We start from the raw sequence: 18288 nt of genomic DNA on the forward strand, positions 1-18288 counted from the left end.
ACGCAGTGAATAAAGTGGTTCAACAGGACTTTACCACTAAAAACAAACATGTTGCTGCATGTTTGAATAAACAAACATTATTGCAGGTTTTTGTAGAATTGTGACAGTAAGCAGCCGCGAGGCTTAAGATGAATGCCAGTTATTATTAATATACCAACTTCTCACTGTATAACAAATTACATCTTTAGATTTTCACACACAAAGACTGACTGATTTTACAAGATGTGTTTTTTTTTTTATTAAAGGTATATTTTTTAATCATTCTCTTTGTGGTGAACCTGTATGAAATATTTATCTGTGGTTAAAACATAAGATACAGTAGATCTGCACACTGTAATTGTAATTGCAGCACAAAGCCAAATATGTCAGTTACCTTTGTCTTATTTATTTGTTATACAACACTTTTAAAGTATGCAACAGTACAAATGTTCTCAATGCATTTTTTTTTGTTCTAAATTTCTCCACACACACTCTGGATTAGACAGGAAAAATGTAAAAAAGGTTAGAAATAAAAACCACTGATTTAACATTTCACAGAATATACAATTTCACTATTGCTTATTGTGCAGATAATTCTTAACAATAGAAAAAAAGTAAGGATATATGTTGATAGTTACATTAACTTTGGCTTTCTCAAAGGATAGAAGAGGACTCTGCCAGAATGCATCATTTGTGGCAAGAAGCAACTAAATGATCTAATTGCAGAAAAATATGGTCAGCGATGTGAACAACTGCTAAGAATAAAAGACCCAAATTATAGCTAAAGAAAGGAAAGCCCTGTCCTGAGATGATCCTTTCATGTTGTAGATGAGAGGAGCCAAGAGATCATCCTTCCTATGCTTCCTCAGATACAGGCTGCAGTCTTTCCTCCAGTTTTCAGACTGAATAACCAGCTCTACCTCTGATATCTGCAACATCTTTAACATCAATGTAATGCAAAAACATTTTACTGTGTTTTCTAAAGTCACTGCAACATAACTAGTTGCTCTCTCTCTTTATTTTTTTTTTTTTTTAGCTCTTAGCCACTGTCCAAAACCATTTACCATTTACGGATGATTTTAGTCCATTTAGAAATTGCTCCCATAATTTGACTGAAAACTATTTACGCTGAACAATCTCCATCGGTAGCTTTGCACCACTCTATCACTCCACCTTCTTCCTGTTATCCACCTGCAGACTGATATTCATAAATGACTCTTCCGTCTCAAATGGGAAGATAAAATTGTGAAACTGTGCTTTGTGTGCAGTTTTTTCCTTTCTCATCCATCTTTAACATCAAACCTCTCAACTGTTTGCTCCTTCCAGCCACAAAATCTTCATTTAAGTTGCAAGTCCCAGCAAGCACCAACGTTTAATGTAGCCCAGGATAAAAAGAAATCTCTGAACCGTAACATCATCAGGTACTTCAGGGAGGACAAAACTTTTAGAATACAGTTTGCTTTAAACTACTGAGATCTGCTCCTAATCTTTCTTCACCACTTGTTCTCATAGTTATTTAAGCCTGAAAGCGTGCTGATAAACAGCCATTCATGTTAAGCTCTTAGCTCATGTGACAAATGCTGTTATTAAAAACATCTGCACTTTCCAAAGAAAAGGGAACCAGAAAAGAATCTCAAAGACATCCAACCAATCCTGAAGGCCTCAGACATTTAGAGGCACTATATAAACTTTACCGGCCCTGCACACACACCTGATGATCCACCCATCTGATGAGCTCTACACCTTCTTTCCCCAGAACCAGAGAGGTAAGAATATTTTCTCCTTTTAAGTAGGACTGCAACTGCTGAATTCATGCTGTATGTTTTTTTTAGCCTAATTCAAGGGTGACATTACATATAAATAAGGTAAATGATGATTTTTTTTATGAATTAGTTGGGGTTGCATTAATTCCTACAACAGAAAGTCAGGTTCAACCTTCTTGCCTCATCTTGCTGTAAGACCTGGATCATAAAACTGCTTGCCTTCATACATTTTAATTTAAAAAATCCCAATTTATTTAAAGCAGTGAAACTAATCTATACTGTGGTGAAGCTCCCACAAGTGGTGAAATAAATACACCTTAAACAAATTCAGACCTAATAGTTTACATTACTGCACTTTAAGACATTTTCTTTCTCCTTGACTGAAAAAAGGAGAATGATTTAGAGATAAAAATTACCCCAAATTTTAAAAGTGACAAGACAAGCAAAGCTGTCATTAGACATGTAACACAGCTTTATTTATGTAACCTGCTTTCACTAATAAAGTAGGGTCAAGATCCATTTTAATCCATTGTGACACTATTTTAAGCCAAATATCCTGCCCTGAAGCTGATAGACACACATAAAACTTAAAGATTGGCAAGAAAAAAAAAACAAAAAACAACAACTAAATGCAAGAAAGAAATGTCTGAAACAAAACTGCATTCCTAATTAATCTCCAGTATCCGTTATTCAGAGAACTTTATTAATTCAAGTGTAATTCAGTTCATTTGCAGGGAGTGAATTGATTGACACACTCATTTGAATGTGAATGTGGCATGGAATACTAGAAAAGTCCTATAAAAAACAGTCAATTTACAGTTAGGCTAGATCATTACAAGAAAGTAAATGATCAAGTAAAAAATACACTCAGATAGCAATAAAAAAAACATCAACTGAATCTGACAAGATGGCTGCCTGTCTTTAAGAAAGACCTGCTGAATTCTGTATTCTGTAATAATATAAGTGGGTCAGTTCTTGATTAAAACATCTCGTTAAAAGCTCTTGTCAAGAAGAAATATAAACAGTATTTCCTAATCATTCATTTAAATGTCTATTACTGTTGGAAATGCAATATATTCTTAAAAACTGGGTATGGAAATGCGCTGCAAAAAAATTCTAACATTTCTCTAAAAGATCATTGTAATCAGAGCTGAAACACTGCAGCCATGCCTCCTCCCGGTGTGTGTCTGAACATCATGGAAGCCCGTCACAAACAAGACGGTTACGGGAGCATCACCAACCCTGAGAGGTTCCTACAACAAGATTACCAGCAGCTGAAAGAATACTGCAGCATCAAACTGGTGCGATACATCGACGACATGTTCCCGCCTGACAAGACGTCCATCGGTCAGGGGATACTGAGCCCATCCGACTTGACCCGAGTGGAGTGGCTGAGACCAGCGGTGAGAGTTTTTTATCCAGTGAAATTATGTTTCTGAACTGATATGAATCAGATTAGGTTAAAAATCTGAAATGGATGTTTGGACAGTTTGTATCTTGCAGTCCAGATTGAGCATGAGTTGTTGATAGGAGCTACTTTATGTACAGTTTCTCTTTAAAATGATAAAAGAAATGATAAAAGGGAGGTGAACTCTGTGAAAGGAGGTGGTTGGAGTGGAAAAACAACATAACATAAAGACCTGAGAAGTTGTATTTTAACTATGCTGTCGATCACTTTTACATGAGCTTATATAACAAAGTGAAGCAAATGCAACTTTGGGGTTGTAAAAATTAGATTATCACAAAAAATTAAAACAATTTGACACTTTTTCACTTAGTGCTTTTTTCACTTCTGTCTCTTTATTCATAGAGTATGCACTGTTTTAAAATATGTAATCCAAGTTTACATATCCTTTAACTGCAACAATATAAAGACATTACAACCAGTTTCCTTTGTAGTATAGCCCAAGTAATCCTTAAGGCACCACTAGATCGCCAGTGCCCCAGAGCGCCATTGGTAATATTGTCAACAGTTTCTCCGGAATGGTAGTGTGTAATTCTGTGCTCAATTGCAAAGTTTTCTAGGCATTTATATATTGTCCAGGAGATTAACAATCCAGCCCCAAAATGTAGTGATTTTTCAGATGTTCTATATGGTAAATCCACAATGAATTATTAATAACATTTTTGCAATTAAAAAAGAAAAAAAAGTGCTAAGAGACTTCTGTTTGACAAGGAAATTCTAAAGAGGTCACTTCCTGTCAAACTTTCAACCTATTAGACAGCTTATTGACAGTAGTGTCCAACCAGGAGCAAGCAAAGATCAACAAGTGACAAGTTCTACATCTGTCTGAAAAGAACAAAAATAATGGCTGATGCACGAAAATGGGCTGAATTGGAGTTGGTAGGTAAATAAATGAAAGTAGTGGTGTAAATAACTAAAAAAAAAAAAAAAAAACTGAAAGAAGAAGTGTAAAAGTTTGTTTTTGTTTGTGTTTTACTCAGCTATAGTTGCTATATCCACACATTCATTTTACACAATTTTAGTTCAATCTGACAACTGATGCTGATTGATGTTGATTGTAGTTAAAAGGTTGAGGTTCTACACGCATGTTTAAAATAATAAAACAGGCTGATCAAAAATAGCAAAGGGTATACAGCCCTCTGGATCGGATGGAAAATTCTTTCCTATCGAGGCCAATCGGATCAACTGACATGTTTCATTGATGAACTTTTAGTCTAGCTAATGACAGTCGTGATTCAGCTGAGGTCTTTTTAGAGCTCCTCCCCTATTAAGCTAAACTTTCTTTAATTTGACCTACAGCTGCTTTCACTCTCTGCTCAAACCGCTTGCTCAAAAGTTTGTGTTCATTAAGATGAATGAAAAGAGTGAAATGTCTCCAAGAAATTAAACCCAATTTAGTTCACTTAACTCAGCCTACAGTGGATGTGATGGTCTGGATGAATGAAAACCTTCACAAACATTTAAAAAAAAAAAGTTTTTGCACAAATTACAGTAACCATCTGTAATTTCAGGGTGTACTGCTGAAAAGAGGTACTTCAAACTGGTTAATGTAATTTACAATTAATTTTATATTCTCCAGAAAATTGCTCCTAATCCATCCTTTGTGCTTGATGGTGTCTCCAGATTTGACTTTGGTCAGGGAGTAATTGGTAAGTCTTTTTCCTCATTCCTGAAAATTTCTTTAAAGCACAGGTTATCTTACAGTTCAGTTAATTTTACTAATTTATATGAATTTCTTTAGGGAACTGCTGGTTTCTTGCATCTATTGGAGCGTTGACTTTCCAGAATCACATTCTTGAACAAGTTGTTCCCCTGGAGCAAACATTCGATGGGGACTACACGGGACTGTTTCATTTTAGGGTAAATATGAGAAAGTAATCTTGTTTCAAAGGGTCACAATTCACTAAAACAAATGAAAAATGATAAATTGAGATCTCTGAGATCACTGAGACCACTCCTTGCATTTGGACATGTGTGTTATTACAACTGTTTTGACTCTGCTCCAGGAAATAGCAATACATTATGTGAAAGATTTAAAAGCTGTTGAAAGTGCCTGTCTGAACAGGGGGAGTTTAGTTTTGCAAACAGTATGCGTAGACATGCATGTTAGAGTTTAAACAGGTTCTGAGAGAAACACACCTGTCACCATGAAGTCCCAACTTTTATCATTTTTAATCTTTACTTTGGAATCTATTGCGGTTTCAGTTCTTCATACCCTGAGGAAATACATGTTTGTTATTCAGAAACTAATATGCAAAGCAGATCAAATATCTATTTATTTTACAGTGTAAAGCAAACGCTTGAGGCAACAAGATAGAGAACTGTTTTCTTTGGATCATTGTTCAATTTTTAAATTAGTAAAACATGAGGTTTGTTTTTTAGGTTTTCTATTTTCAAATTCACTATGAAACGCAGGGCTTTGAGTTCAAGACAACTTTTACCAAGGGGAAAGTTAAGTATATCATTGATATACTTAAAATATACAAATGCCATTTAAATACGGCCTTAACCACTCATGTTTGCTTTCTTGAGGAACCAAAGTTTGTTATCTTGTGATAACCAGTTATAGTAGGTAGTTATCTGGAAAAACAAAAAAGCCAATTTCTCAAGAAAGATAAATTTCTTATTATGTAACAGTTTTATGATGTTTAAATAGAAACCAGTTTACTCTGATTTCTGATCCTGTTGTTTTTATTTAAGGTCCAGCTGCTACAGTGTGAAGTCTAGATTACATACCATACCATACATATCATACCATACCATACCATACTATACCATACTATACCATACTATACCATACCAAACCATACCATGCCATACTATACCATACTATACCATACCAAACCATACCATGCCATACTATACCATACCATACCAAACCATACCATGCCATACTATACCATACTATACCATACCAAACCATACCATACCATACTATACCATACCATACCATACCATACCAAACCATACCATGCCATACTATACCATACCATACTATACCATACCAAACCATACCAAACCATACCATACCATACTATACCATACCAAACCATACCAAACCATACCATGCCATACTATACCATACCATACTATACCATACCAAACCATACCATACCATACCATGCCATACTATACCATACCATACTATACCATACCAAACCATACCATACCATGCCATACTATACCATACCATTCTGGTATCGATACTATCGATATTTGGATCGACTCGACCAGGCTAATTCTGATATATATAATATATATAATCACACAACACACACACAGAAAGTCATTCTCTTTAAAATAATTACGACTGCAGTTAGATATGTTAGCTTAATTCACAAAAAAAGTCCCATCTTGTTTTGCAGCAATCTGAAAAGTTTGTTCAAATATAAAAATAACTACTGACTCATGTTGGACATGCAAAACAAAATGAAAAGAAAACATTTTTCTATTACTTTTAATTTTTCCATTCAGTTCTGGAGATTTGGGAAGTGGGTGGATGTTGTTATTGACGACAAGCTACCAACAATCAACGGCAGGCTGATCTTCGTTCACTCTAAAGATGAAAATGAGTTCTGGCCTGCTCTGCTGGAAAAAGCCTATGCGAAGTATGTAAAACAAACAAACAAACAAGAAGAAAAAAAAAACACCTACATTGCTTCTCAGGCATTAGCAATGTTGGATTTTTGTCTCATCTGCATTAAATAACATGATTATGATCTGTGTCAGGGTTTGTGGTTCCTACACAGACATGATTTCTGGGACCCCTGCAGAGGCCATGAGGGACTTCACCGGAGGTGTCCACATGTGCATCACTCTGTCCAACCCCTCTTCAGCCCTGTGGGAGATGTTGTGTAGAGCTGGCAAATCCCGTACGCTCATAAGCTGTGGTACACCGCAAGGGGTGAGAAAATATTCACCATACAAAAGCAACACTGACTGGTTCACTTTTTATCTGTCTGCAGCTGACAGCTAAAAAGACCATTTTCACTCAACTCTTGTCATGTTTTCTGGGTTTTGGTGTGTGTGTTTGATCATGGTTTAGGATTTTGGTTTTTCTCATGTTTAGTTCAGTCTTGCTCTTGGTTTATAGTTCTTGGGTTTTATCATGTTCAGTTTCTGTTATGTTCATGCTTTAGGTTTTCAGTTTTGTCATGTTTGGTTTTCCCTCTTGCGTTCCTGTGGTTCCTGTGGTTCCTGTTTCTGGCTCATTAGTTCACCTGGTCTAATTACTCATTCACTTCACCTGTTCCTTGTTACTCCTCCTGTGCATATATACACCCCATGGTTTTCAGTTTGCGCCTGTCAGATCCTTACATGTGGTTCATTCCCCTGTCGTGTGTGGTTCCCTGTCCTGTGTTTTGAGAAATAAACCTTGTCACCAGCACAGTTCTGCCTCCTGCCTTGACTGCCTGCATTTGGGTCCTCACCTCCGCCCGCTACACGCGACAACTCTAGACTAAAGTAGTTGATAAGCTGTAGAAAAGGATCATATACAGGACTAAAATACATTCTTTCTACCATGTAATTGTCATATTAATTGATTCCCTTCTGAAAATTCATATGCAAATATTGTTACAACCACTAAAGGTAACATTTTTAAAACATTACCAGCATGAACAAATAACAAATTAGGTTATTTTTTTTGGGAGAAGGGCAGTTCTCTAAAATTACAATATTTTATTCACTACACCCTTACAAGGCCAAAACAAATAATTTCTTTAAAACAAGAAGAAATCATGAGGGTTACTCTTCTTGCTGCTACATAATGAAATGCAACCTGGTCTCATGCTCAGCTGTGCAGTCATAACATAAATAAATATTTGTGCACATATTAGGAATTTTTGCCACTGCATGATTTTCAGACGTGTATTTTTGTTCTTCAGTACGTTTTGGTGTCTTGTATGTTCAAAAACCTCTAGGTCATCCTTCAAAACCAAATTTCTTCAGTATTTAGATACTCAAAAGCACGATCAGCAATCTTGTCCCTCGTTTGGTTCTGGACAAAATTTAGTAGAATTCATCCATTTCCACATAGAGAGGAATGAGACAGAACTTTTTGCATTTTGTGTTCAGTTTCTTGTGCTAAGCTATGCTAATCATGCACCAGCAGAATCTTTGTATTAACCGTACAGAAAAATCTGGTCTCATCTGATGTTTGGCAAGAATTTATATAAGAGCTTTTCCCGAAATCATTAGAAAGATATTAAAGGTCCATTCATTGATCCTTTTACTGTACATGCTTGATTTGATTTAAAATCAGGAGGGAGCTGGTTTTCCAGGTTTCTTACACTGAATAAACTATGACCTTCAGTTTTAAAAGTTTCTCACAAAGACAGGGACAAAATCAAAGTCCATAATATGACCACTTTTTGTTTGTGTTGGTTTTGCTGCTTTAAACATGAAAGCAAATGGATGCCAAAGGTTGTACATTACTCCTTTCACAAGTGAATTATCTGCTGACCAAATAATTTGAAATCATTTTAATGTTATTTTCAAAAGTCTGGTTTCATGCCCACAACACTAAATAAGGGATAAATTAACTCTTAGCAATGATAAGTTTCTTTCTTTTTCAGAAGACACCTGCAAACACCCTTTTACCGAATGGACTGATCCAGGGCCATGCCTACACCGTCACCGGTTTCAAAGAGGTGATTACATTGGCATAGAAATATATAACACAGCATAATGATAATATATCATAGCATAATATTAATAGTGCAATGTGACATAATGATGTTTCTGGTCAGTTAATGAGCCGAGGGAACCTTGTCAACCTGGTGCGTTTGTGGAACCCTTGGGGCAAAGGAGAGTGGAACGGAGACTGGAGTGATCGGTGAGAACAATGCAGGCAGTCAAGTTAAATTTGCATCACTTTATGTCACAAACAAAGTCTAGTTTCTTTAAAATGTGATTACTGTTTTTTACTGAAGCTGCAGCTGCCAGTATGTAGTAGTATGCCGGTAGCACAGGAAAAGGTTTGGATCATTTGGAGAAAAAACACAAACTCTGTTTCCTTATCAATTAATGGTTTGCTAAACTTTTTTTTTCAATTATTGTAAAAAAATACAGGTATCTTACAAAGTTAGTTTGGATCTTAAAGTAATATTTCTCATCCTACAAACTGTCCTTTAGGTCCTCTTTGTGGCAAACTGTGAGCTCTCAGGATCGTGAAATGTGTCTTTCTGTGGCTGATGATGGAGAGTTTTGGTAAGCAAATTTTATTATATTGAAAAAATTTAATTAATTAATTTGCTTATTTACAGACATTTTTTTGCCAAAATCATCTTTATTCAGGTCAAGTAATAATAATTTACATAATAATAACAACAGAATAATCTACAGTGGTAACAGAGAGGAAAACTACTTCCTCTGCATCAGTAATAAAACATATTTACACATACTTACCTCAGCTGAAAGTTGTACAGCATTTCTTGTGCTTGGGATTGCATATTTTCACACTGTATTTAAAACAAACATTTGTATTAAAATTGGTTTATGTTAACAGGATGTCCCTGGAAGATTTCTGCAAGTTCTACCACGACATAGATATCTGTGGCATGAGTCCAGACTTCCTTGACAGTAACTCCTCTTCTCACTGGAAAGCTTCAACATACGAGGGACGATGGGTTGCAGGAACAACGGCCGGAGGCTGCATGAACAACAGAGGTATTCATCGTATTACTTAAGACCTTATTTAATCTACATTGATTGGAAAAATGTATGAAAAACTTCAAACAACATTAAGCAAACTTTAATGAATTAAAAATAGTTCATTCTTAAAAATAATTAGATTTTTGTGAAAGTCATAGATAATAAAATCATATAAACACACACTGTTTCTGTCTTTTAGACAGTTTCTGGACGAATCCGCAATATCGGTTCAAGATTGTTGGTGCAAATTCAGAGAACAATGGTACAAAAAATATCCTGGTAACTCTCATGCAAAAACCAGACAAGAGGAACAGACGAATGGTGCAAAACCTTCACATTGGTTTCTCTATTTTTGAGGTAAGTTTTCTTTGCATTATGCATGACTAGTCTATTCAGCAGCCAGGGAACAGCAGAAGTTGTAAGATTGAGAAAAACATTAAGACTCTACCACAAATTAGTTATTTGCTACAAAATATATAGCAAAAAAATGTTTGATAAGAAGAAAAATAAAGTTAGATGACAATCATGGAGCTTGGATACAGGTGGCTACTGAGACTTTTTATTTATAGTGACTGAATTTATGTTAAAAAAATATTTCTATAAAATACATTAAAAGCAATAAATTAATTAATTTTTTTCTCCAACATGGTAAATTTTCTACTGATGGCCTTCAAGGTGACTGAACAGGTAAGAAACTATGTTATCATGGAGTTTTTTTTCCCCAGTTTACCAATTCCAGCACCTGTTATGCCAATGTCAGGAAACTGGAATATCTGTGTTGCAGTACAAGGCTCAGAGCGGGAAGTTCCCAGCCTCCTTCTTCAGCCGCAATGCACCTGTTGCCCAGACTGGAACCTTCATGAATGCACGTGAGGTGATGGAGTTTCTGTGGCTGAAGCCTGGAGAATACCTGATTGTTCCTTCCACCTACAACCCCAATGAGACCGCCTCCTTCATCCTGACCATCCACTCCAAGAATGAGACCCAGTGCTAGTACGTTTCAGTCTCCATATCAGAAGACAATTACATGACTTAAAGTAAATTATGAGAACCTGTCTTGTTTAAAGATGTTCTGTATTAAGAAACTAATCTTGTGTGATTCTATTTATCTCTAGTGAAAATTCTGCAGACCTCGGACACGAACCAGTTGAAAAAGTATGCAAAAGTCCAGAAATATTTTAATATTATCTATATTCATTTTAAATTCTGTTTAGCTAAACTTAGTTGTCTTTTATTTGCAGGTCAAGCAGGTCAAGAACGGACAAGAATGTGAAAATAGAAAGGAATTATTCCGTCAATACTCAGACAAGGTAAATTTTAATCTAAGAATGTTTAGCACATTGCTTTTAATATTAAAAAAAGTTAAAGTAACTATCCTATATATATTTGATAAGTGGTCTTTCCATTAATCACTGATTAACTTTGAAATATTAAGGTACAAGGAACAATGTCATTTTATTGATACCTGTAACAAGATTTGATCTGCAGCAAATGAACTCGTTATTTTAATGTAAAATCCTAAAGTTTTTCTCTCTCACATTCATTGTGAACTACTGAATTTTGCTACTCATGGCTAAATTTCAAAATATTCAATTTCTCTCACACTTAAGTTTTATGTAATTTGACCTAAAAATTAACTAAAAAATCATCAGTGACTAAATAGTTTTTGCACATAGAGCAAAGATTTCTTATCGGCTTAAAGGGGAAAGAATACGGCTGAAGAGATGTTTGTATTTCATAAAAAAAATCACTGTTATATGTTGTCATATGTTAGTTATTAAAAACTGCCTTCATTGTTTTCATGCTATTTTTGTATTTATTAGCAAATGATGTCCACCCATCAGCAATGCCACCATCAAATGCCTTAAATCAGAAATTAATTTTTTTTATTAGGCCCGAGCACCGAAGGCGGTGCGAAGGCCTATTGTAATGCAAGCGTTTTTTCTTCTTCTTCTTCTTATTCTTATTATTCTTCTCAAAACTCAAACACATTTTTGGGGTACTGCCCATGCTCGAAAACTCACCAAATTTTGCCTACCCCCCCAAAGGAATGCGTAAATTTACATATGGTGGGGTGCTCGGGACTGTTCGGGCAAAATTGAACGAGAGCGCCACCTATTTATGATGCCCCGCCACTGCATGTCATCAATCTTCATGAAAATCGGTACACTTGTTCTAAATGGTGGGGCGAACAAAAAATCCTCTTGGAGCACTGTCCTAAAAAAAACAGCAAGTCAGCCATTTTGGGTCAAATTCGCCATTTTGGCGTTTTACTGACTTCGCATTTGAACGAACTCCTCCTAGAGACATTGTTGGATTGACACCAAAATGGCTGAGGATGTTCAGAAGGCATGTGTGATCAAAAGTTATGCAAAACTTTCTCAAAGGAGTAACGGCGTACAAGGGGCGTGGCCTCAAAGTTTAATGTCTCGCCATGAAAGACGAAATTGATATAACTCCCACATAAAACAACATTTCTGAACCAAAATGGCCACGTATGATACTAGTCCCATCCTCAAGACATCTACATGGTCATCATTGGATTATGAATAGGCCACGCCCCCTGGCGACAGGAAGTCATGTTTTTTACTCGAAAACGCACTGCTCTGGCCTTTTGAACACAACCGGGGTCAAACTGGGTCAGACACCTGAAAACAAGTTGGGGATGATATCTGGTGAAGACTGTTGCTCTACGCTGCAAGGCGAGACCGTGGCGCCATGGCGAACTTCGATAAGACGCCATGACATCATCAATCACTATAACTCCCTCATTTTTCACCCAATCACCATCAAAGTCACAGGGCTTAGTCATGGTCCGGTCCCGAACACACCCATATGACCACTTCCGGTCTAGCCCTAAGCCCCGCCCACTTTCAACAGGAAGTGCTTTTTTGCAGTTGTCGTGGTCCTTCTCCTCAGGCATGAACCCCAGACACTTGAAAGTGCTTCACAACAGGTCAAACCCTTTCATGATACTACAATAAAAATCTCAAGTTCCTTCGCCAAACGTAACCATGGCGAATCTTGGTCCGACGCCATCAAACAGGAAGTACTTGTAACTCACCCGGTGTATCATCGATCTCCACCAAACTCGGCAGGAAGGATCGTATTCAGACATGGAACTGAGCCAAATTGACATATGCTGGAATAGTGACATAATGGCTCTATAGCGCCCCCTACAATATTTTGATCAACCAGCTTCGCCCCCTACGTGGACCGACATGCATGAAATTCACCACATTGATTTACTATGCCAGGATGCACAAAACTGTCCATTACACCTTTTTGCTAATTTCAACAGGAAGTCGGCCATTTTGTAAAACGTGTCATTTTCAGGGTCATTTTGGCCTGTTTCTTGCCATTGCATTTGAACGAACTCCTCCTACAGATTATATCGTATTTACCTCAAAATCACTCTGAAGCTTCCAGAGGCATGTGTGATCAAAAGTTATGCAAAACTTTCTCAAAGGAGAAAGGGCATGGCGGGGGCGTGGCCTCAAACTTTGATATCTCGCCATGAGAGACGAAACTGACATAACTTACATATAAAACAACCTATCTTAACCAAAATGGCCCCGTTTGATGTCATTTCCATGCTGACCACATCTACATGTCCAGATGTTGTCACCTGGACATTGCTCAATGCTGCATGGCCAGACGGTGGCGTCATGACAAACTTGGATAAAACGCCATGACATCATTAATCAGTATAAATCCCTCAATTTTCATCCAATCACCATCACACTCACAGTAATTACTCAGGGTCTGTTCCTGAACAGATACATTGAACTACTTCTGGTCTTGGTCTAAGCCCCGCCCACTTTCAACAGGAAGTGTCTTTTTCAGACACTGGGGTCCCTCTCCTCAGGAATGAACTCCACACACTCAAAAGTGCTTCAGATCAGGTCAAACTCTTTCGTGATACTACCGAAAACAATCCTCAAGTTCCTTCCTCAAGCAAAACCATGGCGAATGGCGTTCATCGCCATGAAACAGGAAGTATTTGCAACTGACCCATAGTACTTCCGATCTCCACCAAACTCGGCAGGAAGGACAGTGGTCAGGCCTGGAACTGATTTAAATAGACATATGCTGGTTATGTGGCTCTATAGCGCCCCCTATAATTATTTATTCTATCAGCTCCAACCACTGCTTTGACTGACATTCATGAAATGTGGCATATTTATATAACATGCCAGTACAAACCAAAAAGCCTCTTCATGTCCTGATGTTTTCAACGCCATAGCCCCGCCCCCTGGAAACAGGAAGTACCCCTTTTATCCCATTGAAAACCCTACACACCTACTCAAACTCATCAATATTATCCTTGATGAACACATGACTCACAATATAACAAACTGCTTACACCATCATGAATAAAATGGCTGCCTGTGAGGTTTCTGTCCCTCGCCATCAAACAGGAAGTGGCTATAACTCTGGACTCAGTTGACCCAATGACGTGATACTTGGCAGTTGTCATTAAAGTCCGAACCTCAACATGTTAGTACAAGATCAAACACTATAGCTCCACCTACTGGCCATGTTGATATCTGCAGATCTTAAAAGCATGATTGTGTTTGGATTTGTTTCACACTATTGGTCAGAACAAGGTCATGACCACTTCTGATGTCATTATTAGGCCCATTGATGTATGAGATGATGGTCAGAGAGAGACAATGACCACACGAGGCAGAAACATGGGGACGACTGAGCGTACGGCTGCCAGCCAGAGCGAGCTTGCTTGGGGAGGGAGGTTGCAGGCCGAGGGGGCGGTGCAATAGGCCAGAGCGGCGCCAGAGGTGCGAGGGCCTTCATCGCTGCTTGCAGCTTTAATTTAGTATTGTTTTGTTTTGTATACCAGGTCTCCATAGATGTCAGAAAAATCAAATGTTCCAAAACAAGAAACCTTTTTTTTTTAAATTTATCTATTTATTTTGTGTGTTGCTTGTTTTCTTTTTGCCAATGCTAATTGTACATACAGGAGGCCAGAAACATCTAGTAACTGTGCATCTCTGTGTTGTTTATCTTTGCTCGAGAGATGCTGTTTGGCATTTGGCATTGATTAACAATGAATTAAATTTCCAGTATGATGAAGTGGATGCTGAGCAGCTCCAGCGGCTTCTGAATGAAAACATCCTGAAAGGTTTGGACCGTAAAGGCTAACAACCCACAGATTTCATTCTCAGTCATAATACACAGTGATATCACATTAATAGGTGGTGTGTTGGCTTGTGCATGGCTGATACGATTTCTGTGTTTTCTGTAGGAGATTTGAAATCTGGAGGCTTCAGCATTGATGCATGTCGCAGCATGGTTGCGCTCATGGATGTATCCTGTTGTCGCATAGAGCATATGGCACTCAAAATGACTCACACTGCAGATAAATACATCCACATGTTTTTTTTATTACTTTTAATCAGATAAGAGAAAAAAAAAATCTCATTTACAACTATTGAATTTTCTGAAAGAATTAAAACAGTGCAGTGCTTATGAAAGCAAACTTAACACTCTTGTTTATACCACATGGATGGTTCAGTTTAAAGGTCAAGCATGTCCAAACAAGTGGGGGCGTGTTTCCTTGACTGCACATTTACAAAGACATCGATTACAGGGAAACTCAACAGTGAGGAATTTGTGCGTCTCTGGAACAAGGTTGAGAATTACAAGGTAAGAAAATGTAATATCCAGCTTGAATATGGATATTGTTAAATCTAAGCACAGGTGTACTTTTTTATTTTTCATCATTGTTGATGGTTTCGTCTTCCTTTAGGACATTTTCTTCCTCACTGATGTGTCAAAAACAGGAACACTGTCACTGAGTGAGCTGAGGAATGCATTCATAGCTTCAGGTAGACCAGCACAGGATTCATTACATGTCTGAGAGTTGAAAAAATGCTTTGTTGTTTATAGATTGATAATCTCAATTTGTGGTCTACAATGAGCTAGACTGACCACTAGTTCATATTACACATAACTAATGAGGCTCATGTGATGTCATATTAATATGAGCAAAAGGTCATTCTCCCCTCCATTAAAAAAAGTATCAGATAGATAGATATATAGACAGAGAGATTCATAGTTTTAAGCATGAAAATGTGAAACATGTGCAGAATATATACTAAGATAAAGAAAGCTGTCAAACTCCTCTTGACCCGTCACCATGTGTGTTTATCAGGAATGAAGCTCAATGATGACATGCTCAACCTCATGGCTAAGCGTTACGGCGCCTCCTCTGGTCACATGACTCTGGAGAGCTTCATCAGCCTCATTCTTCGCCTGGACTGCATGTGTAGTAAGACAAGTCAAATTACAAAGACATGGGCAATTATTTATTTTCTTTTCGTATTTTCCTTTAGAAAGCAATGTTTGTTTGTTTTTTAATCAAAGCTCAAGGTGTTTACAATCTGTGTGTTGCTCAACAGAAATCTTCAAACAACTTTGTGATGGAAAAGCAATGAGTCTTCAGGAACCAGAGGTTTTTACCTAATATTGACTAAAAGGGCATTCACATACATTTACATATAGCAGATATATTAGTATCTAGTAGTTGTAGTAGTAACAGTATTAATTATCTGCCTCTCTTTCATTTTCAGTGGCTGTACATCTCAATGTACACTTAACCAGCAGGAAAGAAGAGCGCTCACCTTCATTTGGACTTGTTAAAGACTTTTCTGATATATTTTTTTCATATGATTAAAATGCAAACCAATGATGTACAAAAACATTTAACTTTTCAGGATATGAAATGAATGAATTTTTACCACAAAAAAGCCATATTCTCTCTCTTTATTATAAAAGATCTTTTACAACTAAAAGTGAAAAAAAAAAACAAATGAATATGGATTTATTTTTTATATTATTCAAACTTTTGTCCTGATGAAAATTAATGTTGGTTTGAAGTCAAACAAACCATCATTATACTGAAATATGTCTACTTTTGCTCTTAAAGGATTTATAGGGTTATGGGAACAATTTGAAGTCTGATTTAATTCTTGTCAACCTGCGTTGTCCTCATTATCAGTCATAAATAAAAAAATAAACTGGTTGACACATTCCTCTGGTTTTTGTTTAAATGTTTCCACAACTGCTAAAGGTTGCAAAAAGTCATTTGTAATTTCAGCTTTAAGAAACAAACCTCTTTTTTATTTGAAAGGAGTACAATGACAAATAATGTTTGCGTTTGAAGAAAAGAAATATTTCCTTGGTTGTCATGGCACTTCATGTCATTTGCTCAGTCCTTATACAACTTTACATGAAGAAACTTGGAAAAATGGAACACTTTCTGGATTCTCTGGATTCACCTACATATAGGTGAGTAAATACAGGATACAGGTGTGAACTCTTAATTAGGATTATCTAGGAGAAAAATCACAGACAACTTCAGAGAAAACCAGAAACCAAGAAACAAGAATAACTTCATTTAAAAACTTAGAACTGAACAGCATGTACAAATGATAAGGTATTGCAAAATAACAGAAACAAGACCAGAAACAAGAACATAACAACAAAAACCAAATCATGGACCAAGGGTGCCCAAGTCCAGTCCTCAAGAGCTACTTTAACTTTTAGATGCATCACTTCACCAACACCTGAATCAAATGACTGGCTCGTTACCAGGCCTTTAATTCAAGTGCGTCAATACAAGCTGCAGGATAGTAGCTGTCAAGAACTGGACTGCGGCACCTTTTCCATAGACTAAAATATTGGTAAAAAATAATTTGATTAGGATCAAGCTGGGAATTGGCTGCATTTATCAGCAGTTCCACAGTCCATGAAATCTTGTCTTGTTCATGCTTCCATCACCATACTGGATAGTTATTATTAATCCAATACCTAAATTTCACCTTGGACCTGTTATATTTATAAAGAAATTGATAAAAAATGGCACATGCTGTAGAGAAAATATAGTTTATAATTTAGTGTCATTATTAATTTATTTTCTATACCACTTATTCCAGTTCGGGGTTGTGGGTAATCTGGCACTTATCCCAACAAATAACTGGCAGCATGCGGAGTACACCCTGGACAGATCGCCAGTCCATCACAGGCCAACACAGAGAGACAAACATCCACTCAATCACTCGTAGGGACAATTTAGAGTGACCATTGCATGTTTTTGGATGGTGGGAGGAAGCTGGAGAGAACCCACGCATACACAGGTAGAACAGGCAAACTCCACACAGAAAGTCCTTGTTGGAATCCCTCCCCAGCTGAGGCTAGAACCAGCGACTTTCTTAATGTGAAGCCATGATGCTAACGACCACACCCCATTGTGTCATTATATAAAAAAAAAAATTACCTTTGTAGACAATAACAAACTCTAATGCTCCCTGCTGGTTCTTGCCATATGCTTATGTTTGCTTTCTTAAAGAGAGCTTGTGGTAGATTTCTGATCAAACAAGCTCATTTTGAGACATGGATGAAGGG

The 18288-nt window shown here is 37.1% G+C and overlaps 1 protein-coding gene across 1 annotated transcript; it reads left to right on the plus strand.

Moving 5' to 3' along the window:
- The first annotated feature begins 1593 nt into the window (after positions 1 to 1593).
- Positions 1594 to 16913, plus strand: LOC121630759 (calpain-1 catalytic subunit-like). The gene is made up of 22 exons (XM_041971223.1): positions 1594 to 1745; positions 2877 to 3145; positions 4787 to 4856; positions 4949 to 5067; positions 6682 to 6815; positions 6937 to 7111; positions 8784 to 8858; positions 8958 to 9043; positions 9343 to 9417; positions 9716 to 9876; positions 10061 to 10218; positions 10537 to 10548; positions 10646 to 10854; positions 10977 to 11016; positions 11103 to 11171; positions 14947 to 15004; positions 15128 to 15189; positions 15460 to 15528; positions 15632 to 15710; positions 16037 to 16153; positions 16284 to 16336; positions 16455 to 16913. Exons 2-22 carry the CDS (start codon positions 2909 to 2911, stop codon positions 16479 to 16481), a joined length of 2085 nt encoding a protein of 694 aa, XP_041827157.1. The 5' UTR covers positions 1594 to 1745; positions 2877 to 2908; the 3' UTR covers positions 16482 to 16913.
- The last annotated feature ends 1375 nt before the right edge of the window (positions 16914 to 18288 follow it).

Source organism: Melanotaenia boesemani, chromosome 20, assembly GCF_017639745.1.
Source record: "Melanotaenia boesemani isolate fMelBoe1 chromosome 20, fMelBoe1.pri, whole genome shotgun sequence".
In the NCBI taxonomy this organism is placed as follows: domain Eukaryota; kingdom Metazoa; phylum Chordata; class Actinopteri; order Atheriniformes; family Melanotaeniidae; genus Melanotaenia; species Melanotaenia boesemani.

Excerpts from the sequence above, each read along its gene's own strand:
- LOC121630759 (XM_041971223.1), top strand. The coding sequence starts at position 2,909 with ATGCCTCCTCCCGGTGTGTGTCTGAACATCATGGAAGCCCGTCACAAA. Across the intron at positions 9,877-10,060 it reads AGGCTGCATGAACAACAGAG|ACAGTTTCTGGACGAATCCG; the intron begins GTATTCATCGTA and ends TCTGTCTTTTAG. Across the intron at positions 10,855-10,976 it reads AAGAATGAGACCCAGTGCTA|TGAAAATTCTGCAGACCTCG; the intron begins GTACGTTTCAGT and ends ATTTATCTCTAG.